This window comes from Orycteropus afer, unplaced genomic scaffold, assembly GCF_000298275.1.
Source record: "Orycteropus afer afer isolate SDZICR_OR568_19922 unplaced genomic scaffold, OryAfe1.0 scaffold00171, whole genome shotgun sequence".
NCBI classification, from domain to species: Eukaryota; Metazoa; Chordata; class Mammalia; order Tubulidentata; family Orycteropodidae; genus Orycteropus; species Orycteropus afer.
Window position 1 is genome coordinate 1,715,053 of NW_006921758.1, and position 25,774 is coordinate 1,740,826.

At 34.7% G+C, this 25,774-nt stretch overlaps 1 protein-coding gene across 1 annotated transcript in view; it reads left to right on the forward strand.

The window, feature by feature from the left end:
• Nucleotides 1–25,774, forward strand: part of SOX5 (SRY-box transcription factor 5) — a 741,525-nt gene that overhangs the window by 552,167 nt on the left and 163,584 nt on the right. The window contains exon 7 of the mRNA XM_042781780.1: nucleotides 4,451–4,571. Coding sequence (XP_042637714.1) covers nucleotides 4,451–4,571 — 121 coding nt within the window. The remainder of the gene's footprint in view (nucleotides 1–4,450; nucleotides 4,572–25,774) is intronic.

A 25,774-nucleotide genomic window follows, 5' to 3' on the forward strand; every position in this document is an offset into this window, starting at 1 on the left:
GGCAGGCCATTAATTCAAGTCCATGGAATGTCCCAAGGTCAGCAAAGCATGGCAGGCTGCTGAACAATGACATGGCTCCATGCAGGGTTCAAGTGTGCCATAAGCAAGAGACCGTTCCCAAAGCTGTTTCTTACATACAGTGAGCAGACCACATACTCACAGCAGCTACTCAGCTGCTCCATTAGAGTCCACCATGGAGTTTATTACCAATCTCACCATGGGGAATAACTGCATCCAGCTGCCCATCCACTCAACCAGGCCCAGCCAAGTTGACACACAAACTTAACTACCACAGCTACTATATTTACCTATTATTAAAATATAACAAAGCTATAGTAATTAAAATAATATGCTATTAACACAATATAGGCAGGCACACCTGTCCATTACAAAAGAGTAAAATAAATTTCTAGTATTTCTCGGTTACTTTTCTATTTCTTTATGTATGCATCATTCTAAAAGTCATGCATATATCATAAAGCATAAGCTAAAACCTCTTACCCATACCTTAAATGTAGGAACACAAAGCAACTGATACTTTATCTTGCCATTCTTCTTAAGGGAATTTTGGATTCCTTTCTGGTTATTAGTTAATGTTGTTTTTGTCCACAGACTTTTTTGGATATTTGCAGTAGTGTGTGAAGGTTTAACTAGAATGATGGGCCTGTATGATTCATTCTGGATTTGTGTGTATAAATCAACACTACATAGGACAGTTTCAAAAGTTATCTAAGCTCTAAAGATACAAGGATAGCTAAGTTATTGCTCCTTTCCTAAATAACCTTGTAGGCCTTGGAGAGATTCAATAATATACAAGTAAATATTTTTCAGTGGTGTTACCTTTATGAGATTAAAATGGTGTCAACTTTATGAGTTTAAAAATTCTGTCTGAAAGGTAACACCATAAGAAGTGTTTCATAGACATATGTGACTCACAAAAGACAATGAAGTAGAATTTTGTAGGAAGAGAAGGAAAGAGTTATGACTCAAAACAAAGGAGAAAGTACAATTAAACATATTCCAGCAGGGAAGAATGCAGAATATGCTAGAAACTCTTCATAGTCTATTGGGACAAGAGTACAGGGTATGCCAAGGAGGGAAGGAGAAATGCCAGGAGAACTAGACTAGAAATACATATAAAGAATCTTGAACACTGTGCTGAGGGATTTGGTCATTATTCTCTAAAACAAAACAAAACAAAACAAAACAAAAAAACAAACTCACTGCCATCAAGTCAATGCCAACTCATAGCGACGCCCATTGGGTTTCTGAGGCAGTGAATCTTTACAGGAGTAGATTACCCCATCTTCCTTTAATAGAGCTGCTGGTGGGTTTGAACCACCAATCCTCAGACTAGCAGTCCAATGCTTTAGGCACTTGTTGTTGTTATGTGCCGTCGAGTCGGCCCTGACTCATAGCGACCCCTCCTTGGGTTTCTGAGGCGGTATCACTACGGAAGTAGGATTGCCCAACCTTCCTTCCAAGGAGTGGCTGGTGGATTTGAACTGCCAGCCTTCTGGTTAGCAGTCAAGTGCCTTAGGCACTATGCTACCAGAGCTCCCACTTTAGGCACTATGCCACCAGAATTCCTTTATTATTCTCTAGGTATTATCAAACCATCAAAAAGTTTTTAAACAAGCAGGAAATACAAAATACATAGACAAAACTTACTTAGAAGAAATTCTGTGAGGAATATAACATAATACCTGGTTTTATCCCTTTGGTACCAGAACCCTTAAAGTCAGGCAGAATCTCCCTTTCCACTATTTATATATCTGGATGTGCTTTGTAACTCAGGGCAAAGCACGAAGGAGGGAAAAAGTTTTGTTGACAGGTACTGAAACCCTTTCTAAACACAATGCTCCTGAAACTTGCCTGCACATTGCAATCATCAGAGGAGCTTTAAAAATAGTGTTAGCTGGGTCTCACCCCCAGAGTTTCTGATTTAATTGGTGTGGGAAAAAGCCTAGACATAGGGATTTTCTAGCATGGCAGCTAATTCTAATATACATTAAAGTTCTCAAACATGTTTTGTCCACATTTTTAAGCATCTGAAATTTGAAATTCTCTTATAACCCTTGCATGACTTTAACTTGAGGTTCCTTACCTCTTTTCCTTACCAAAACACTCTTATTAAATGTATAGTATATCTTATAACCAGTGTCATCTTGGACAAGAGTAAGTGTGTTACATAAAATATAATACTTACGTACAAGTATAAAGGACATGAAGTAGCTAGTGTTAACCGTTAACCAGCGTGGCTCACTGGTTGGTTGGTTGGTTGTTATTCTGGTCTGCATTTTCTTCTGACACTGAACTGGCCCCATGTTGGTTTGTAGTGGTATGTCTGCTTTTTGTTTTAGAACACTTCATCTTACATATCTGTTCAATATGCAATCTCTAATTTTTGAATCTTTAATCCATTGTTTTCAGTTTGTTTTTAAAAAAGGCTTATCTTTATTTTTCTCAGTGTTCTCCAGAAATATTCTCCAGAAATCTCCAGAGAGATCTGTATCAATATAAACTTTTTATTGTAATACACTATGGCTTTTTGTTTCTCTGATTGTTGTCATTTCCTTTGTCATTCACTCTGGTGGCAGTGATTAGTTTAAAACACTTTTGACTAAAAGAAATACATCCAATTTGGAGTTATTGATGAACACAGATCTCTCTTTCTTAGAATGCTCATCATGTTCTCTCTCCCTCTCCCTCCTTCCCCTACTCTACCTGTTCTCTCTTCCTTCCTCTCCTCCAACTTTTCTCTTTTCTCTATCACTTCTTTCCTCCTCCTTCCCCCCTGCCACACAAACATCAAACAAAATCTTAGAAATCGCTCAGGGTTTATTGTGAAAAATGAATTGAAGAAGAAAGAAACTGAAGACAGACTTTTAAAGTGATAAATGATGAGATCCATAGAATTAAAAACAAGAAAAGAAAATTTTGGGAATGTGCAATGCCAGTGGGAGAAAGAAAACAAGTTGAAAAATACTTCAGTGGTGCTCTCTAGGGCTTAATGATGGAATGCATGTCTCATTTTTTTTTTGTTCATTTGCTGTATTTTTTGCTTATTTATTTTTTTACTATATTTTTCACTAAAATCTATACTTCCTGGGCATGGAATGTTGGCTTTCATGTTCACTATTATATCCTTACTTCCTAGCTTAGGTTCTTTCACACAGTAAATGTTAATTAAATATTTTGAAAATAATTGCATTAATGTACAAAAGGAGTGAGAAAGAATAAAATGCCAGATATTACATATAACCAATGATTAACACTAACCAATGATCATGATCATCTTCACCAGGGATATCTTGCTTAACTCTTTATTAGAAGAAAATTGAGTTAATGGCAACACCTGCATTGGCCAAAAAAAAAAAAGTGACATAGCTGCAAAAATAGGAGCTCTGGTGGCACAATGCCTAAAGCATTGAACTGCTACCAGAAGGTAAGTGGTTCAAACCCAGCAGCCACTCCACTGACAGAAAATAGGGCAATCTACTGTAAAGATTTACCATCTTGGAAACTCAGAAGGGGTCACTGTGAGTTGGAATCGACTCAAGGCAGTGAGTTTTTGATAGCTGCAAAAATGACTAATACCTTAGGTTACATTTCTAGAAATTCCTGTTTAGTTCAAAGAAGATAGTGATTCTGTTGTTCTGGATTATTTATTTGTTGATGTGAACCCTATTATCTAACAGACATGATAACAAATTAGAGTATATTCCAAAGATTGCAACCAAAACAGAAGCCATGTGATTTGTGGAGTGCTTCTACTGATTCAAAAAAGAAAGACAAAGATACACACAAAGTAGAGAGGGTCTCAGTATGGGTTTAAGAGACTAGAGTCTAGACCTAGTTCTGACTAACTCATTCTATGACGCTGGGCAAATCAGTTCTCTTTTGGCACTAGTTGCCCTTTCTGTTAAAGTCTAATCTCTCTTCCAGGTCTAATATTCTAGAATTCTTAAATTTTATTATCATATGTCAACATGAGAATTATCTCCAAGTAATAGATCTATTGATATATAATATAAAATTATGCAGGTTTAGTTCATTTCGTTTTAGAAGGTAGAATTAGTCCTAACGTATGAGATTTACAGAGGAAGATTTCAGTTCGTCTAAGGGAGAATTATTTTAACAATTACCTTAGTGCAATAATAAAATGACTTTTCATGCAAAGTAATAGTGTTTTCAGCATGCAAGGATATTGCATAGGACAATTGTAATTAAGTTATAGGTTGAATTTGATAATATATAGCTCTAGGATTTTGTTTCTTTTATTTGTCTAAGGTAGTCCAAAGCATGATCCTCCAGTGAATATTATAGCAAGCTTCTATGATAGTATATTGAATTGAATAAATTATTTTTCTTATCATAAAGTAAGGGGGGTGGGACGTATGGAGCAGCAAAACTTCTTCCCTTTGATTCGCTCTATCACGTTCAGCAGGTTCAAGGTCAGCTGCCGCCATTAATGATTCCCGTATTCCCTCCTGATCAACGGACACTGGCTGCAGCTGCCCAGCAAGGATTCCTTCTTCCGCCAGGCTTCAGCTATAAAGCTGGATGTAGTAAGTACCATTGACTTTTCATTTGGGAGTGGGTGGAAGGCATGCCTTTATCTTAGGTCATTTATTATCACTGCCACACTAAGAAATGAGATCATATAGCATATACCATTTTTGTTTTAAAGAGGAAACACCAAAAGATGTAGAAAAGGATATGTTGATACTTAAAAGAGCTTAGATTATTTCTATGCTTCTGAAGCCAATATTTGCTCTTTGTTATTTGGTCTTGTAACTTCTATTTCCAGTGTGTTCTTAAAATGTGAGTGGCACTTTAGGTTTCATTTTATTTTTGCATAGGTAATTTTGATTGTAAGGAGTCCTGGTTGTGTAATGATTAAGCCCTCCGCTGTGAACTGAAAGGTTGGCAGTTCAAACCCACTAGTTCTCCCACCAGAGAAAGATATGGCAGTTTGCTTCTATAAAGATTTACAGCCTTGGAAACCCTGTGGGGTAGTTGTACTCTGTCCTCTAGGGTCACTGTGAATCGTATTTGACTTAATGACAATGGAATATTGATTGTAGGAATATGCTTTTCAATAATTTTCTGTTGCCCTTTAAGATAAATCCAAATTTCCTAATGTGGATTAGTGGACCTTCCATTATCTCTGTCTTCCCTATACTTAGAACCCAATTTCCCACTAGTATCCTTTTAGTTCTTAGAACAAACTACACTCTTTGTTAATTCTGCACTTATATACTCAGTGTTCCCTCTCCTTTGTATTCTTGACCTTTTCTAATTCAGATCCAGAGAGAGATCTTGCCTGACATAGGTTGGATCCCTTTCTTCTGCTCTCCTTGAATGCTATATATTTTCTTTCTCTCTTCAATGGTAAACTCTGTGAGGGTAGATGCTGACTCTGTATCATTGTAACATCTCAAATTTTAGTACAACATTGAGCATTTTTTTTAAGTAATTCATGAGTTAACACATTAGAAAATATATAGAGAAAATTTTGTGTGGTAGGTTATTCCAAGTAATGTTTTATATTGGTTATTAACTTTAGAAGCTTGTGATTCTGTGACTTTATCTTTACGAAAAGAAAACATAAATAAATTGCACATTGTTAGTTTTGAAAACTAATATTTCATTTAAAAAAAATAATAAAATAAATACTGTCAGCTAAAATGGCAACTCTACTCTGTTCAATAAAAGTAGTAATTGAAATTTCATAGAGCGATTAGGCTGCTAAACTGTCTTCTAGAACAGGTTTACCATGGTTAGAATATAGAAAAAGCTCATTTATTGAAATATTATTATTAATAAAAGTTGAACATCACTGAAGAATTTATGGAAACATTATATATACATATGGGAGCTCTGATGGCATAGTGCCTACGGCATTTGACTGCTAACCAGAAGGCTGGCAGTTCAAACCCATCAGCCACTCCACGGTAGGAAGATTGGGCAGTCTACTTCAGTAGAAAGCTGCTGGCAAGCTTCAAACTAGCACCATGCCTGAGAATCCCAAGGAGGGGTCTCTATGAGTCAAATCAACTCAAAGGCAGTGAGTTTGGTTTTTTGGTATATAGAGAGAGAATATAATTTTTAAATTCCAGTGGATTTTATTCATTTGTGTATGAATTAACTTGCCCCATTACCAACTTGCTGTGCTTTAGTATTTTTTGCATTTGTTTTTTTTTTCTTTCTTTTTGGTTTGATTTGTCTAATATTGCTAGGGATCAGTTTTAATTTTCCTGTTTGATGATGTTTAGAATTTTCCCATGTGAAATTTATCATTTATTCTGAGTCTTACGCTTTTTTATAACACCGAAACAATTGGAGGTAATTTTTTAAATATTCAAAGCCATTTGAGATGAATGAATCACAACTCTAGAGTTTAGATAAAAGCAAATTGAACTCAGGACTATAACAATTAGCATTTGTACTTTTTGCTTTCCAGTTTTTATAGGCTTTGATACATCTTTTCTCTTCACTTTCTGTGTTTTAAGATGGCATTTTCACTCTGGGGCCTTAATTTATTCATTTAATATTTTATAGATCATTAGGTCATCCAGAAATACCACCACACATTCATCCTTAATATTTTAAATTCTAAGAACTATTCTTTAGTACACTCAATTTTTTGTTTCTAATCATAAAGAGGGTTTTTGTTTTGTTTTGTTTTCTGGTTTTGTTTGATGTTTTTTTTCCATTTTCCTAAGCAATTGTTATTCACATTAAACACATGATGCCAATATGTTTTTGGTAATCTTGGTTACTTAAAACACACACACACACTTTTTAAAATTATCAGTGCCTGAGGCAATGTATACATCTAGATTAGTTCTGTTCTTAAATAAATAAACAAATAAATAAGCAACAAATATTATGTGAAAGTGTAAACCACATTGAGTATGAACAATAGCATAATTGTAGGCCTGGAAAAGGTCAAGAACACCTCTACCTTACTCCCATTTAACAGAGCTGGCATAATAAAATTGTTCAGTGTTAATGTAATATGGCATGGAGAGTTGTTTCTAAAATTGTTCGTATGTTGAGCGATTTTTATTCTTACTGTCAGTGCTTAAAGTTATAAATGAAATCACCTCTTTTTGTAACCTTGGGAATAAAATAGAATAAAGCTTTTACAGCTGCTGGCAAGCTGGAAACTAGCACCATGCCAAACTCTAGAACTAAGCAGAAGCCAATAGCAGAAGAAAGTGCCACTTTTGTTGACACTCTCGTATTTTGAGTGAGTTTGAATGAGAAACTGGGTGGAAGTGATAAGTTGTCCACAGCATTTCTTTGCTAATCACCTTGCATGACAGAAAGAGGTAGGGAAAGAAACAAATCTGGCTTTCTTCTCTCATCAGTGGACCTTTCTATTTTATTCCTCCCTAATTGTCAGCTCTGGTGGCATAGTGCCTAAGCCATTTGACTGATAACCAAAAGGCTAGCAGTTCAAATCCACCAGCCACTCCACAGAAAGAAGACTGGGCAATCTACTTCCGCAAAGATTTACTGCCTCAGAAACCCTAAGGGGATCTCTATGAGTTGGAATCAACTGGCTTGCAGTGAGTAATTCCTTATAAATTGTCAATCAGAGCATAAGGTGCTCTGGTGGCATAGCAGATAAGGCATTTGGCTGCTAACCAGAAAGTCAGTGGTTCAACCCTACCAGCTGCTCAGTGGAAAGAAGATGGGGCAATCTACTTCTGTAAAGATTTACAGCCTTGGAATCCCAATGGGGGTTGCTATGAGCCCAAATCCACTCAATGGCAGTGAGTTTGGTTTTTGGTAATTGTCATCCATATGTGACTTCTCTGGTTGCTAATTGTTTTAATTTGAGTGCTACAACATGGCACTTAATGGAAAAGATTGACCAATTGTGTGAAAAAATAAAATTCTACTTCACAAATCAATGCAGTTGTTTTTGTTATCTAGTGCTGCTGTAACAGAAATACCAGAAGTCAGTAGTTTTAACAAACAGACATTGATTTTCTTACATTTTAGGAAGCTAGAAGTCAGAATTCAAGGCACCAGCTCTAAGGGAAGGATCTTTTTCACTCTGTACGTGCTGGGGAAAGGTCCTTGCCTCTTTTCAGCTACTATTCATAGGTACCTTGGTCATCACGTAACATGGATGCTCCCTTCCATTTGTACTTGCTTGCTTGCTAACTTGCTCTTTTATATTTCAAAAAGAGATTGACATAAAACATACCCTACACTAAAACTGCCTTGTTAACATAACAAAGAAAACCCATTTCCAAATGTGATTATAACCAGAGGTATGTTGTTATGTGCTGTCCAGTTGGATATGACTCATAGCGACCCTTCTTTGGGTTTCCAACCAGAGTATAGTATAGGGGTTAGGATTTACAACCAAAGGTATAGGGGTTAGGATTTATTTGGGGGGCCAACAATTTAATCTAGAACAATAATCTGCTCAATTCAATTCAACTGCACATGCAGTTTTTCTTCCTCTAACACTAACCACCTAGTAGTAGAGCAGATCTCACTATTTAGACACAGCACTCCAGACTGCCAAGCCTGTGCAAGCTATCAGATGCCAGATGGAAGTTTTGGAGTCCCCATGACACACTTACTTCTAATCTACTGGCTTCCACTACTCTCTGGAGTTTGATACTTTGCTAGAATGACTTACAGGACTCAAGAAAACACTGTATTTGTGACAGTTTTAGTACAACAAAAAAAGGATACAAAATGAAGAGGCTCATAGGATGGGATTGGGAGAATTCCCAATGTGGAGCATCCATGTCCCTCCCAAGTGCACTGATACCTATCACCAACCACAAAGCCTGTGGAGCTTCTATGTCCAAGTCTTTAATAAGGCCTGGTATTTGGGCATGATTGATTGGATCATCCCCTACCCCACCTCCCACTAAGGTTGAATTAAAATCACATAATTGATCTTTCTGGCCTTGCTAGTTCCCACCCAAGAGATGCTTCGTTACCATATACCCTCAGGTGTGATTCAGAATGCTTATAAATAAGATTGTAGTCATGGAGAATTCCAAGGTTTTGAACATTATTTCTCTGGAACCAAAGATAAAGACTAAATTCTGTAGTTAAAGTTAACCCTACACCAAGATATCTTAAGTTTAGTTTCAAGCAAATATGGAAAAAAACCTAAACACTTTTCATCAATCCATTCCTAGAAAGCGTTAGTAAATTTTACTTTTTAAAATGTAAATTTTGATAAAATAAAGGAAAATTATCTAGAAATGCAAAAGAAAGTGAAAATGTTCCTAACCAGGAAAAAATAAAAATATCTTTTGAGGAACTTAACACCACAGTTTGAGTTAGCATTTTCTATTTTGTGAATAATAAGTTTTTAATTGGACGTAGATATTTTCTCTTTAAGAAATATAATGGTAGAAATAGGGTGCAGAGTGCAGACACATGGAATGTAGTTGCAGGACATCTTTTAATTCCTAAAATGTACATCATTAAATCAATAATAAATTAATTACAGCATAGCCAAAGACTTCAAAGTAAATAGACTGTTTAGAAAAGGAGCTTTAAAGAATGCTTTAGCCCATTTTTATCTATAAGTATGTAGATCAGTTATAACATATTGATATTTTATGAAATATTGATATATATGTATATTTCATACACATAATGAGGATCAGTCTCTCTCTCTCTCTCTCTATTTATATATATATGTATCACCAGCATATCAGATTTCTATTTTGGCATTAACGTAATCATGAAACCACACAACTTCTTGGATCGATATCTACTTAATGCTTTTCCTGCCAATGGCTTAAAATCCTGAAGAAATACTTCCAAATCTCTAAGGAGGAGTAAATAATGATATATTATTTAATTGAATGCTTTTACTATATATAATATGTAGAGAAGTTGAAAGTAATTCAATAAAAACACTAGCTTAATCAGTCAACTCAATTCAGAGACCAATTAATACAAGGGAGAAAAATAATCAAATAATCTTTCTTTTCAAAAGATTATGTTTAACTTGTTAGTTCTATACAACCTATATTGTATGTCAAATAATTACATTTTCCAATTTTAAACTATATTGGTAGGTAATACCTGGTTTTAATCAGAAAACAATTGTTATATTACACTCCTTTAAATAAATTTGAAAAACCAAGTAACTAAGTTTTGAATTCTGAATTATAATAGTGTTTTTACAAATGAATTAGTTCAAGTATGCTTTGGATAGTCCAAGGACACAGTTCATTTGCCTCTTCTGAGATATCTGAGTGGAATCCTAGCCTATTAACCAAAGTCTGCACCATGTGAACCTATGAAGCGTAGTCAGGTACATATTTTTGAAATATAGTTTAAATACCTTTGACACCTACAGGATGGTTTTTATGTTGTCAGAAAGACACTGGCTTTGTGTTTGCTTGTCAGAAAATGTTCTATAATAAAGGGTGGGAATAATTTTGAAAATGTATGTTGGTGTTAGCCCAAAATTTTAGACTTGAGAGACTTTTGAGAGTAAGTATTCAGAGGATCAGAGGAGTAGGTATTTCTCTTCTTAATTATTGGAGTTCTCTGCCCCTTCCTTCTGTGTGTGAAGAGTGTAAAATTTCTAGTCATGTAACTGATAGTTAGATACTCTAGAAATTTTTAAAAGGAAGACCCTTTTTGTGGCAATACAATCTGCAGAAAAGGCAAAATTCAATGAAATAACCCATTTTCTATCTATGGTATAAAGCCATATATAGAGTTGTAAAAAACTGACTTCATAGTTTAATTAAATGTCTTAAATTGAATATGTCACATATCTATTAATATAAGATCTTTTCCTATAGATGAGCATAGGCTTACTGCCATGGTTCCCAAACAATATGCAGGATTCCCCAGGGTCCTATACCTCATTCACCAGGACGTACAGAATATTTTTAAATTTCAAGGAAAATATAGAGGCGTTTTTCAGACACTGCAGGACCTACCACAGTTGTTTGGACCTTGATATTTAATAAAGTAGATTGTTGGATATTTCTCTTGGCCTAGGAATGCCATGAAAAAATTATTGAGTCCCTGATGGTGCCGTCAACCAAGAAAATTTGAGAACATTTGGCCTAGTCTAGTGCATATTTTAAATATATATATATATATATATATATATATATAGCCTCTTTCACCTAGAAGTTTTGATTGTTGATCTATCATATTTTCAACTATAGAATAGATTGTTGTAACAAAATATATCTTGCACTTACAAGACTATTTGCAATATTATGAAGATAATCAATTGAGTCCTTTTTATATACCAATTGATTCTTTTGTTTCTGTGATTTCAAGCATTCACTTCTTTAATTTGTTTTGACTTAAACCAATCTTAAATCATCAACACAAACTGAGAGGAACTTGGAATGGGAGACCATATAGTTGGAGTCAAGCTCTGCCACATTCAGCTACATTGATTGTCCTTTTCAAGTCACAGAGCTTCAATTTCTCCATCTGAAAAACTGATTAATAATACCTGTTTTACTGAATTGATGCAGAGATTAAATAAGTGTATGAAACAATGCCTAGCACTGTGTATTTTAGAAGGAGGAATTTAATAAATCTTTTCTTAATTACTGTTTCATAAAAAATTGGGGTCAAGACACAGTTTTTTTCCCCTGATAGTCCTTTGTTGTTGTTGTTGGGTGCTGTTGAATCAATTCAGATTCATAACGATGCCATGTAACACAGTAGAACTGCCCTGTAGGGTTTTCTGTGTTGTCATCTTTATGGAAGCACATTATCAAGTCTTCCTGCTGCTGAGCTGCTGGGTGGATTTGAACATCTAATCTCTCAGTTAGCAACCTTTTAGTTACGTCACCAGGGCTCCTTCATCATAGTAACATGCAATTCACCACTGACGGATGATGGCTAAGCCTGAGGTGAATTGGCCATGAATCAATCTCCATTTCTTACTTGGAAGGCAAGAATTCTACCACTGACCTATCACTGCACTCAGTAGTTCTTTAACTGGTTTTAAGTAGGCTACTTCTAAAACCAACCCCATTGCCTTCGAGTCAGTTCTGACTCATAGTGACTCTCGTAGGGTTTCCACGGCTATAAATCTTTACAGAAGTAGATTGACTCATCTTCCTGCTGCAAAGCAGCCAGTGGGTTTTAATCAACAGCCTTCTGGTTAGCAATCAAAAGCATTAACTATTGTGCCATGACAGCTTCTATATTACTGTTGTTATTGTTAGGTGCTGTCTAGTCAGCTCTGACTCATAGTCACCCTATGTATAACATAACAAAACAATGCCTGGTCCTGTGCCAGCCTCATAATACTTGCCATATCTGAGCATTGCAGCCACTGTGTCAATCCATCCCCCAAAGGGCCTTCCCCTTCTTCACTAACCCTCTGCTTTACCAAGCATGATTTGCTTCTCCAAGGAATGGTCCCTTCTGACAACATGACCAAAGTAGGTCAAATGAAGTCTGGCCATTCTTTCTTCCAAGGAGCATTCTGGCTTCACTTCTTCCAGAACAGATTTGTTAGTGCTTTTGGTCGTCCATGGTACTTTTAGTATTCTTCACTAGCACCACAACTCAAAAGAGTCAACTTTTCTTTGGGCTTCCTTATTCATTGTCCAGCTCTCACATGCATATGAGGTGATTGACAATACTGTGGCTTGGGTTAGTAATACCTTAGTCTTCAGAGACATCTGTGCTCTTCAGCACTTTAAAGAACTCTTTTGCAGCCACAGATCTGCCCAGTACAATACGCCATATGGTGTCTTGACTGCTGCTTCCATTGGTGTTGGTTGTGGAACCAAGTAATGTAAAATCTTTGACAACTTCAGTCTTTTCTCCCATCAAAAAAACCAAACTCAACGGCTGTCAAGTCGATCCCAACTCATAACAATTTCTCTTATAGGCTACTTATAAATGACGAATTCTGAGTATGACATCAAAACACAAAGATTCTAAAATCACACCCAACATTTAATTGCATTTCACATCTTAACTAGCATCAGACTGACCCTCCCACACCTGAATGAAGCATCCTCTGAGGATAATAAAAAATTGTTTAGAAAAAAGTAGTATAGTGCTGATGGAAATATTTGTTTCATGTAGATACAACCTTAATCTTGATTATTTGCCTTGTTTCTATTGTCATTTTTCACTTGTCTGTTTATCAGACCTAATGTTAGTAAAGCTCTTATGATTTTTAAAAAATGCATTTAGTCACTGTTTTGGCTGTATGAAACTAGAAATATATTCACATACTCATTCTGCATTTTAACACATTGATTAATTTTTCAGAAATGTGCTAAATAAAATAGCCATATAAACTTACTGATTGAAATATTTAATTGCCTTATGAGATTAGCTTAAATAAATAGAAGTCGATGAGCCAAGCTTAATAAACTTAAAATATGCTGTATTTACTCTTCATCAGTTTTCTGAACAGTATTTCCGCTTCCAATAATAAAAGCAAACTCTTGGTTAATTAGTTCTTCATACACCACAATAAAATTAATGTTTAGGAGTTAAATACCATAAACTTCCTCAGGCATATTTGCTGATGTGTTCCTGTTTTTAGTGAATGTCACATGTTTCATTGTTTAATGGGGATATCATGTGGGTTCCATTATAATCTCTCTTGTGCAAAGGTTTCATGTGTCTGGTATTTTAGGAGATTGCATGCTGATTTCTGATTTAACTGTGTCAGCTGACACACTGGTCATTGACAATCAGTGCTAAAATAATCATCAGTCCACAAGCTAAGACCATTGATATGATACAGTTTTATCAAACTGACAAAAGTAGGAAACGTGTTGTCAAGATCATATACTATAGGTTCTTTATAAATAAGCAGAGAGAAGAGGATGTAATCATATTTTCAGGCTTCTGTGTTTTTTGTGTGTTAGAGTTATTTTAACTAGCTTTCCCACCCCCAGAAAAAAAATCTGATAAGGCAATGACTTTAGGAGACTAGGACTTGGTTATAGAGCTTTCTAAGTATTAGTTTTGAAAAGAACTGCTTTGGTACCTGAATAGCTAAGGTCTGAAAAATATGAAGTATTAAAAAATAAACAGAATTGGGTACACAAATATATGTAGTCCACAATTTTACAATGACATACTTTGTCTTTTTCTCACAGGAAAAACATGTTTCCTGTTAAATAAACTATATTTTTGTTAAGAAATTGAGATGATAATATATTCACAAGTTCCATAACTGAAAAAAAGATAGATATATATGTCTTTGCTGTAGCACTATAGGTAGATGGGTATGTCCTTGTTGTATAAAGAGTATAAAAATAACAATTTTTAGTGTATGGTGCTTTAATGTTAATAAAACAGAACAAGATTTTAAGTATCATAACTCTTTGAGGTGATCACTAAATTGTATTTTTAATCAATTTTAATTCCAGTCCCCACCATGACCAACAAAACACACAAACAAAAGAAATGCCCTTTCTTTGACATATTCCTTGGATTTTTTATTAGCGTATAACTATATCTAATTTGTAAGCCATCCTGTTTGCTTTTTAATTCTTAAAACAAGAGAATGATTTTGAATTTAAACACAAAGTCTGTTCAGCTCAGCATTCTTTTTTGACGTGATTCTCCTGCTTGAAAATGTATATGTGCTGAATGAATGTAAAGAATGCTTGGCTAATGTCACAAAAGAGACATTTGATATAGTATTATATCAAAATATAGTATTAATGAATTTGCCATGGTGGAGCCTGACTCTTAGACTCTCAGTCACTGCTGTTGAGTTGGATCCGACTCATAGCAACCCCTTCTTGAGTTTCCGAAGCAATATCACCACAGAAGTAGATTGCCCAATCTTCTTTCCAAGGAGTGGCTGGTGGGTTTGAACCGCCAGCCTTCTGCTTAACAATCATGCCTTAGGCACTATGCTACCAGAGCTCCCTTTTAGACTCTAGGTTCATATTTTTATTGCCACAGGAAGGATAGACCCTCATTTCAGTATCAGACTCACCGTAACTAAGTTAGTCAAACTAAAGTATAAGCTTAGAAGAGAAATACGTTATTTCAGTTCAATGAACATAACAATTAATGGCATTAGACTACTAGTTTCTCCAGTAATCATGCTCTTTTACTGTAGGAAGTTCCTTTAGAAGGCACATGTTAATCATAAAGGTGCTTGAGAAGTACAGAAGGAGAAATTATATTTTTAAGAAAACAAGCTAAGATAGAAACTCTACAATAGAAATGTCTTCCAACATGTCAGCCAATGGGAAGGGAAGAAGCAGGGGAGCACTACAGCAACTTTTTATACAGTACTAACAATTTATTGTGGCTCTATTTTTAAAAAATATATTTCAGCTTTTCTTAAATCTATTTACTTAGCTAATAACAACTGTTCAAATATTTACATTCATACAATGCAAAAGTATATATAGCAAAAATCACTCATATACTCCTATAATCCCACTCCCCAGAGCTAAATACTGTTAACAATTTGATGTGTATTTTTCCAGATATGGATATAAATATATGCATAGATTGTATATTTAGAGCTAGATATATAAAATAGAGTATGTGCAAATATCTATATATTATATATGATATATGTACCAAGTAACATAATGCACGTGAGCATGTGTGTTCCATAAGTTTTAATCTACTAATAAAAATCAAAATGTGTCTTGGACATCTTTCTGCATTAATACTTTTAGACCTAAATTATCTTGCATTATACTTTCTATTAAGTTGGATGCACCATATTTTATTGGTGATCTCCATTAATTAACATTCACATTTGTTTACAGAACTGACACTTTCAAACAATGCTACAAGGAACATTTTGAATGCATATATTTGCCCAGAATGAATTCTTCATGTAACAATTTCCATTCTCAGTGTATGATTTTAAGGCATTTATTCTGGCTCACTGTACTTCTGACCATTCATGATATTAGACTGTTTGGTTTAAGCAAAAGTTTTATTATTTGTTTTTATTTTTTGCAGGGGTGGATTCTATAATCTTTCTTAATTTGCAGAGGTCTAAAACTTACCATTCTAGTGGAAATCACTAAGTCAAGAGTGACCCCAAATGCTGTGCCTTAGGCTCATTGTTTCAGTGGTTTAGGAAGCTTCTTGTTGTCAGACCTATAGCTGCCAGACTCTGGCCATACTCTAGTAGGTTTATCAAAAGCCTTAATAGCTATGAAGGGTGTCATAAAATGGAATTCTTGCTAAACTTTAATATCAAAAGTGGAAAACAAAAGGGAAATAACATTTGACTTGGTCCTAAGTGGCTTACAAGAATGCTTCTCTTCCAAAACCCTACTTTCTAATACTTTAATTATTTTTGATACTTTTCTCTGTACCCTTTATTTCCTTAAAAGACACAGAGGCGAAATGTAGATATAATATTCTAATATATATGGATATAGAAGTAGTTCCTTAATTGATGACTTTCTTTGTAGCAGCTTAAAAAAAGTTATTGTGCAATAGCTTAAATGATAGCTTCGTAATAATGCTGGGATACATAAGGAAAAGGAGAATTCTTTGATCCCTTGTCACCTTTGCAGGATGCTCAGATCTCAAAAATAATGAATCCAGGAGTTTTCATTGGTGCTAGAATTCATTTAATTGGCAAAAGAGTGAATAAAATTACTAAAAATTATATAGGTAGAAACTTCTTACCATTTTGATAATTTTTTCTTAAAGTTTATAAATAAATCTTTCTAAACTAGCCAAGTAGGTAACTGCTAAATTAAGATAGGATAAAGTTTTCATTTGCTATGTTACACTAAAAAGAGGTAAAACTATATTTCCTTTAAAAAAAAATCTTACTGAAAATGTCAGCCTCTGACAACAGTTAATAACAAACAATTATATAAAAATATCTCTTAAAAGAGATGTATAGTCAAATGAGGTGATTTATTAATTTTGCTTTCTCAAATATAATTCATATGACATATTTATATTCATTACTTAAAAGTCTATGTGAGTTATTGCATGTATTAGCACTTCTCATGAAAAGTTTCAAGTGTTAAAATCATACTATTCTAGCAAATCCAGAAAGACTTACAGAGTCTCTGCATGTAGAAATCCCTTCACCTTTACTTGTTTGCATTTTTTCAGTTGTTCTGTAGTTACTAACTTGAATTCCACAAGATGGTTTAGGAAAATTATTATAAATTTTAACTTTTTAAAATAATGGAGTAAGCATAGGTATGAATAAAAAATATTCAACTTGCTTAGATTTCAGAAACTCTAAAGTGATTGGAAACAATCACAATACTGAAGGATTTTGTTATTATCATTTGTTTATATGTTATAGCTCCTTTTGTAGTGGACAATTTGACTATACTCAGGTGCTTTAAGGCATCAAAATAATGCATTCTTGCTAGTGAACTGAAATCATTTTAAAGCTTAAGGAATAAGTATTATATACTTTTAATACCCAGAAGAGTATGATTTTCTTTTAAAATAAAAATATATGAAAGATGTAAATTACAGAATATTACAAAAGAACTATTTGACTTATGGAAATATGTTACAGGATATTTCATGTATTTTCTAGCAGTATTTCCACCTCCAGTTCCTTTTTTTCCACATATTCCAAAATTCTAAGCCTCTCTCTTCACCTACTATCCTGCCTTTAAATTTATCTCTAGCAGATCTAAAACACAGGTAAACATCTTTCTGGTATTCTTTGCTTTCAGCCAAGATCCCTCTGACATCAGCAGTGATATCCCTCATTCCACATCCTCTTCTGAATCCAGCTTGAATCTAGAAGTTCCCTGTCAATATACTGCTATAACCATTTTGTTAATATCCTTAAGAAAATTTCACTTGCGTGTGATATTAATGATAGAGTTTGATAATTTCCACACTCTCTTGGATCACCCTTCTTTGAAATGGGCACAAATATGGATCTCTCCCATTTGATTGGCCAGGTAGCTGTCTTCCAAATTTCTTGGCATAAATGACTAAATGCCTCAAGTGCAGCATTGTTTTTTGAACTATCGCAATGGGTATTCTGTGAATTCCTGGGGCCCTGTGTTTAGCCAATTCCTTCAGTGCAGCTTCGACTTCTTCCTTCAATACCATTGGTTCTTGATCATATGCTAACTCGTGTAAAGGAGTTGACCAGTCTTTTTTGGTATAGTGACCCTGTGCATTCCTTCCAACTTCTTTTGATGCTGCATGCAGCGCTCAATACTTTGCCCACAAAATCCTGCAATATTGCAACTTGAGGCTTGAATTTTTCCTTCAGTTCTTTCAACTTGAAAATGCTGAGTGCATTCTTCCGATGCTTTTCTAATTCCAGGTCTTTGGACATTTCATATTAATACTTTACTTTGTCTTCTCAAGCCACACTTTGAAATCTTCTGTTCATCATTTCTTTCATTCACTTTAGTTATTCTACATTCAAAAGCAAGTTTGAGAGTTTCTTCTGATATCCATTTTGGTCTTTTCTTCCTTTCCTTTGTTTTTAGTGACCTTTTGCTTTCTTCATCTATGATGTTCTTGATGTCACCCCTCAACTCTTCTGGTCTTCAGTCATCGGAGTTCAGTGCATCAAATCTGTTCTTCAGATGGTCTCTAAGTTCAGGTGGGATATAATCAAGGTCATATATTGGTTGTTGTGGACTTGTTTTGACTAGTGATAATTGAGCTTCTCCATTACCTCATTCCACAGATGTTGTTGATTGGATTTCTTTGTGTTCTGTCTGGTGAGGGCCAGGTGTGTAGTCACCATTTTTGTTGTTAAAAAAGGGCGTTTGCAATGATTAAATCATTGGTCTTGCAAAATTCTGTCATGCAATATCCGTTATCATTTCTATTACCAAGATCATATTTTCCACCTACCGATGCTTCTTTGTTTCCAACTTTTGCATTCCAATCATCAGTAATTATCAGTGCATTTTGATTGCATGTTTGGTCAATTTCAGACTGCAGGAGTTGGTGAAAGTCTTCAATTTCTTTTTCTTTGAATTTAGTGTTTGGTGTGTAAATTTGAACAAGAGTAGTATTAACTAGTCTTCCCTGTAGGTATGTGGATATTGTCTGATCACTGACATCATTGTACTTCAGGATAGATTTTGAAATGTTCTTTGTCCTCTTCAATTTGCCATTCTTAGCAAATCTGAATCAGATTCAAAATGGCCAATACCATTCATTTCACCTTACTAATGCCTGGGATATTGATTTACACATTCCATCTTATTTTTGACAACTTATAATTTTCCTCAATTCACACTTTATACATTCCATGTTTCAATTATTAATGAATGTTTGAAGCAGTTTCTTCCCATTTTGAGTCCTATTCCATCAGCAAATGAAGGCTTCCAAAGCTTTACTCCATCCACATCATTAAGGTTGACTCTACTTAAGGAGGACTTAACGAGGCAGCTGTTCCTAAGTTGTATTTTGAGTGCCTTCCAATGTGAGGGGCTCATCTTCCAGCACTATATCAGTGTTTCAATGCTATTCATTAAGTTTTCCAGTAATATATCAAACAGTGTTTCACTACTATTCATAAGGTTTTCAGTGGCCAATTTTTTCAGAAGTGGATAGCCCTGTCCTTCCCAGCCTGTCTTAGTAAGGAAGTTCACTGAAACCTGTCCACCATGGATAGCCCTCCTGGTATTTGAATTACCAGTGACATAGCTTCCAGCCATAGAGCAACACACAAGCCACTGTAGTATAACAAATGGACAGACGAGTGGTGGCTTACCTGTCTTTTATTGACTATACAAAGGCATTCAACTATGTGAATCATAACAAGTTAGTTACAGATAATATTGAGAAGAATGGATTTCCAGAACCCTTAATTGTGCTCATGAGGAACCTGTGCATAGAACATAAGGCTGTAATTTGAACAAAACAAGGGGATACTAGATATTTAAAATCAAGACTGGTATGCATCAGGGTTGTATCCTTTCAACATACTTTTTCAGTCTGTATGCTGAGCAAATAATCTGAGAAGATAGAATATATGAAGAAGAACATGGAATTAGGATTGGAGGAAAAATCATTAACAACCAGCAATATGCAGATGACACAACCTTCCATGCTGAAAGTGAAGATGACTTGAAGCACTTGTGCAAATCAAAGAGTACAGTCTTCACTATGGATTTACACCTTAACATAAAAAAAAAAAAAATCCTCACAACTGGTCAATAAGCAACATTACGATAAATGGAAAAAAGATTGAAGTTGTTGAAGATTTCATTTTACTTAGATCCACAATCAATAATCTTAAAAGCAGCAGTCAAAAAATAAGATATGATATTCCACTGAGAAAATCTGCTACAAAAGACCTCTTCAAAATATTAAAGATGACACTTTGAAGACTAAGGTGTGCCTAACCCAAGCCATGATATTTCCAATCACCTCATATGCATATGAAAGCTGGGCAATGAATAAGGAAGATTGAAGAAAATTTGATACATTTGAACTGTGATGTTGGCAAAGAATACTGGAAACACTATGACCTGTCAGAAGAGCAAACAAATCTATCGTGGAAGAAGTACAGTCAGAATGTTCCTTAGAAGCTAGAATGGCCTACTTTGGTCATATTTTCAGATGGAACCGGTCTCTGGGAGGGACATCATACCTGGTAAGGTAGAGGGTCAGTGAAGAAGGGGAGGACCCTTAACAAGATGGAATGATGCAGTGGCAGTGGCAGTGGCAGTGGGCTCAAGTACAGCAAGTATTATGAGGATGATACAGGACCAGGCAATGTTTCATTCTCTTGTACTCTAAGTTGAAGCCAACTTGATAGCACCTAACAACAACAACAGCTGATCTAAAACTCCATTTTCTTTGAAATAAATCCTGCATACACACATACACACACAAAAAATATAACAATTAATTTGTCCCTTATTTGTATAATTATTTGTTTGCAGTCTTATTTCTTTCACTGCATCTATCTTTTGTCTGGAAAATTGTCTACTGTGCTTGATATTTGTTAACTTATCATTTAAATAAGTTCTTTTATTTATTCAGTCAATAAATGTTTTAACAGTCTTAATGGGACAGCCACTATGTTAGGAGCTGGGACTTAAAAATGAATGAGACACTTGTCATGTTCATAGTTTAGTTAGGGAAAATAGAATATAAATAGATGGAATATGATAGAGATATTGCTAGTATTTTAGAGAAGTCAGAAGAAAAGGAATTAATTCAAATCTAAGACTATTTAGGCCCATTCACTTATTTAACAAGTATTGGGGGAAATTATTATTCAAAATTTGTATTCAACAATGGAATATTTTTGGGGAAATTATTTTTCTGTTTTAAACCATGCACCCAAGTAAATTATAAGCCAAACTACAACTTAGATTTTCTTTTTTCTCCCATCTAATTGGTCATCAAATCCCATCAATTTTGCCTCCCAAATACTATTCAAATATGTTTCTTTCATGATTTGTTCAGCCCATTATCATGTCCCACTTTATTTACTGCAATCATTTTTTACATTATCTCTTTGCCTGCAGTTTCTCCCTCTTGTGATCGATTCTATCCCTTGCCACAAAATTGATCTATCTGAAACACAGCTCAGACTATATCACTTCCTTGCTTAAAACCTGTCACTGACTTACCATTGCCTTAAAAATAAAACATAAGACTGGAAGATACAGGTTCCCCCTTCTTTTTCAGATGCATAGCTCACCATTTCCTCTCTGCTTCTGTCACACTGGGAGTATTAAAAATATCTCTGGATGTAGTGGTCAATAAAATATAGTGGTTATTGTTAGTGGTGCACTGTGAGTTGCCAGAGTCTCCTCCCAAACAAAAGTCACCATCAATTCCTCTTTTAGCCGAACAGATGAAAGCAAACAACATTCACTTCTTCCTTCCAAAGTTCCACCCATAGTATTCTTTATTAATGCCTTCTGCCTGGAAATTAGAGCAGTCAGAGGTGGGTGTTTTAAGTACCAATCCGAAAAGATGATTAATAAGACAATCCTGTATGTACCAGGTGGTAGAGGCTTACTGTGTGATTCTCTAGCAACTAGAAGACATGGAAAGTAAGTGGTAAAATGGTCCTGAATTTTACTTTGATAGTGAAATTGACCTTTTTTAAGAGGCAATAAATAACCATCCTTGAGGCTCTTTTCACTTTCCAAGTTGTTCTTTTTTCCTTGAGGTTTCCAGAATACCATGTACATATGGACAGACTTTGCTCAGTGGACTATTGAATTAGTTTTAAATGTTTATCCCCCTCACTTGACTAGGAACTCCTCAGGGCAGGACTTATGTGTGCTGGCATGTATGTGTGTGTGTATGAATGTGTGTTGGAGGTGTTTAGTTTTTATTTTCCTGACCACCTAGCTGAGGGTGTTTGAGGAGGAAGCAAAACAAAACAAAAATATTAAAGGCTAATAAACAAATGAGTCTTTATTTTAGCAAAAAAAAGACTTTCCAGAATATTTATATTAGTTTAGTGGAGAAAATGATATGTGGACAAAACATACTTGATTTTGACAGTCTTCCTCAGCATAAATAACCATGTTCAAAAACTGTTCTTCTTACCCTGTGTTAGATAATATAGGAATGAATACCTCATAGTATCACTAGAGATAATTAATATTTAAATATTCATTATTGTAATATTAACAACATTACATGCTTTCTGAAGGAGCTTTGGTAGTGTAGTGCCTAAGGCACTTGACTGCTAACCATGAGGCTGGTGGTTCAAACCCACCAGCCACTCCTGGGAAGGAAGGTTGGGCAATCTACTTCTGTAGTGACACTGCCTTGGAAACCCAAGGAGGGGTTGCTATGAGTCTGGTCCGACTCAAGGGCACATAACACACACCTACACACATATAATTTGTATCAGTAGATACTACAAATTAGGTTGTATGCTGAAAACAATTGACTAACATGCCTCAGTATTTTTAGCTACATGAAAAATTTTATTTTTGAACTAGAATTTTCCAAGCTTAGCTTTGAAATAAGCAGCAAATTAATTTTGGAAGGGCTTAGGGAAAAACTGTTTAAATAGTTAAAACCTAAGAAAGAGGCAAATAAATTACTTTTAACTAGTTGAAAGTCAATCTGAATAATTTACACATGGTTAAAACATAAAACTCAGAATTTTCCATTATCTAGTTTTTACTGGGGAGCTCTGGTAGCATAGTGCCTAAGGCATTTGACTTCTAGGAAGATTGGGTGATCTACTTCCGTAGTGATAATGCCTTGGAAACCCAAGAGGAGTTGCTATGAGTCGGATCCAACTCGACAGCAGTGAGGTTTTTTTTTTTTGGGTGCGTTTTTACTGAGGAGCTCTGGTCATGCTATGGTTAAAGCATTCTGCTGCTAACTAAAAAGTTGATGGTTCAAATCCACTAACTGTTCCACGGAATAAAGAGGAGACCGTCTGCTTCTGTAAAGATTTACAGCCTCGAAAACTGTATGGTGAAGTTCTACTCTGTTATAATTTAAGGTCACTATGAGTTAGAATCAACTCGATGACAGTGGACTTCGTTGGTTTGGTTTAGTCTTTACTAAGTAAGTTCCTCCTGAGGTATTTACAAAATAAATCTGTTGTAACTTAAAGAACAAAACAGTTATTTGGCACAAACAGATGACATTATTTACTGCATTTTTTAAAATAGAGTTTTTCCAGCAGCTTCTGAATTTCACTTTTGCCATTAAGAACAAGCTGACCTTGTTTGTGAAACCTTGTAGATTCTGTGTGTATTTTCAAACACTGAAACATGCATATAATGTTTTGAACTCCCATAATTAAGAGTTAAGTTGCTGTATTGGCTCTTTTCACAGTTACTTTATGTGCATTTACTTTGTCCCTTGGGGCATATTTCAACCAAACTAGTTATGCATATTCTGGGCCTGAAAAACTGGTAATGGAGTAGACATATTTTAAGTAATGTGTGTTGTGTGTTGGATGGAATTGGTGGTTGGAATAATACTGTGCTTTATACATAAACAGTTCAAAAGTAGTTGATAATCCTGTTTATGAATACATATTTTATCTCAGAAATTATATATGATTAAAAATATATAATAGCTGTAGTAATCTTTTTAATTCTTGCTGCTTTTTTCCAATTTACTTATTGTTGTTGCTAGATGCCACCAAATCAATCCACTTAAACATCAAATATGTTGATATGTGTTTGTATATGAGAAATATATAAAGTTATCTGGTTTATATAAACAAAGTTTCACATATGCACATAAATTTACACACAGGAAAAATATGACATGTTTATATCATAATACTTATATATTTATGCATATCTAAAGACAGATAATTATGTGGATTTTATTAATATACATTCATGAATTTAGGAAACATAAGATTCTAATGCATGCATTTAAAAAGTATTATATAGTCTAGATTTTAAATAATGAGCTTTATATGTACACATAGTACTAAATTTGTTATTGATTTACAGAAGCTAGTAATGCAAAAGTCCCCCTGAACATTTATTTGAGTGTTTTTCTATCAATCTAAATTTATGATAAAGTACATTTCCCTAGATTAGAGGTCTAGAGTTATTTTTAAATCCTCTTACTACTTAACCTTTTTAAAGGTGCTTGATAAAACTTTATCTCATTTTCATTGCTTTTTCATATCCACATGTTCTTAAGATTGGAGAGTGCAAAGTCTGCCAGCTCCCTACCTTCAGTCTCTCTTTCCTCAAATTTATTCTGTCATCTAACAGTTAAGGAGCTTTGGTTGCATAATGCCTAAGGCATTTAACTGCTAAACAGGAGGCTGGCGGTTCAAATCCACCAGCCACTCCTGGGAAGGAAGGTTGGGCAATCTACTTCTGTAGTGATACCGCCTAGAAAACCCAAGGATGGGTCATTATGAGTTGGGGCTGACTCGATGGCACATAACAACAACAACAACTTTCTCTTCCTTCCTTCAACAAGTCACTCATACTTTGATGCATTTCACCCACCTCAAAAAATCCCTCCTCCCCTCCATCTACAAATTGAAATTCAAGCTTCCTCTTATTTTTGCCCTTAACTATTCTCTAAAGATTGAAGCCTAAAAGATAGACACATAATCTATAGAGACTAAGTTTTGCTTTATTTTGTTTTTGTCTCCACCAAGCAAAGTTCTGCTTTTGTCAGCATCAAGCAAAGTTCTGGTTCCAGGGTGGATGTTATCAATGCTTATTAATGGGCTAATTTACAACAGGGAAAATATATATTATATAGAACGAATGCATTATCATTGTAAGGAGTAACACGACTTCTACACTTTTTGCTTTAAGTAGTGTTAATTATATTCATTAAATAGGATATATAAATGAATTACTTAGTTTTAGGTATTTAAATTGTCAATTTTAATAGTCATACTATAATACTATTGACTACCTAGTTTGCATCAATATAAATTTAGATTTTAAACATCTACTTCCCTTTATCTTATGAAATGTGAAAGTATTTTCTATGTTAAATACCAAATATATAGATTAGAGTACCAAAAATAATGATAAAGCTGCATTATATAATATTAATTATCCTTTCTTCCTCCCATATCATTAATTTTCCATCTTTACTGGATCTTTCTCATTAACATACAAGCATGCTAAAATTTTCTCACATGAGCTCTGATGTTATAGTGCCTAAGGCATTTGAATGCTAACCAGAAAGCTGGCAGTTCAAACCCACAAGTTCCTCGGAAGTAAGATTGGGTAATCTACTGCCATAGAGATACTGCCTCAGAAATTCAAGGAAGGGTTGCCATGAGTTGCATTGACTCAACGGTAGTGAGTTTTTTTGGGGGGGTTTATATTTATATATATATATATATATGTATATATATATA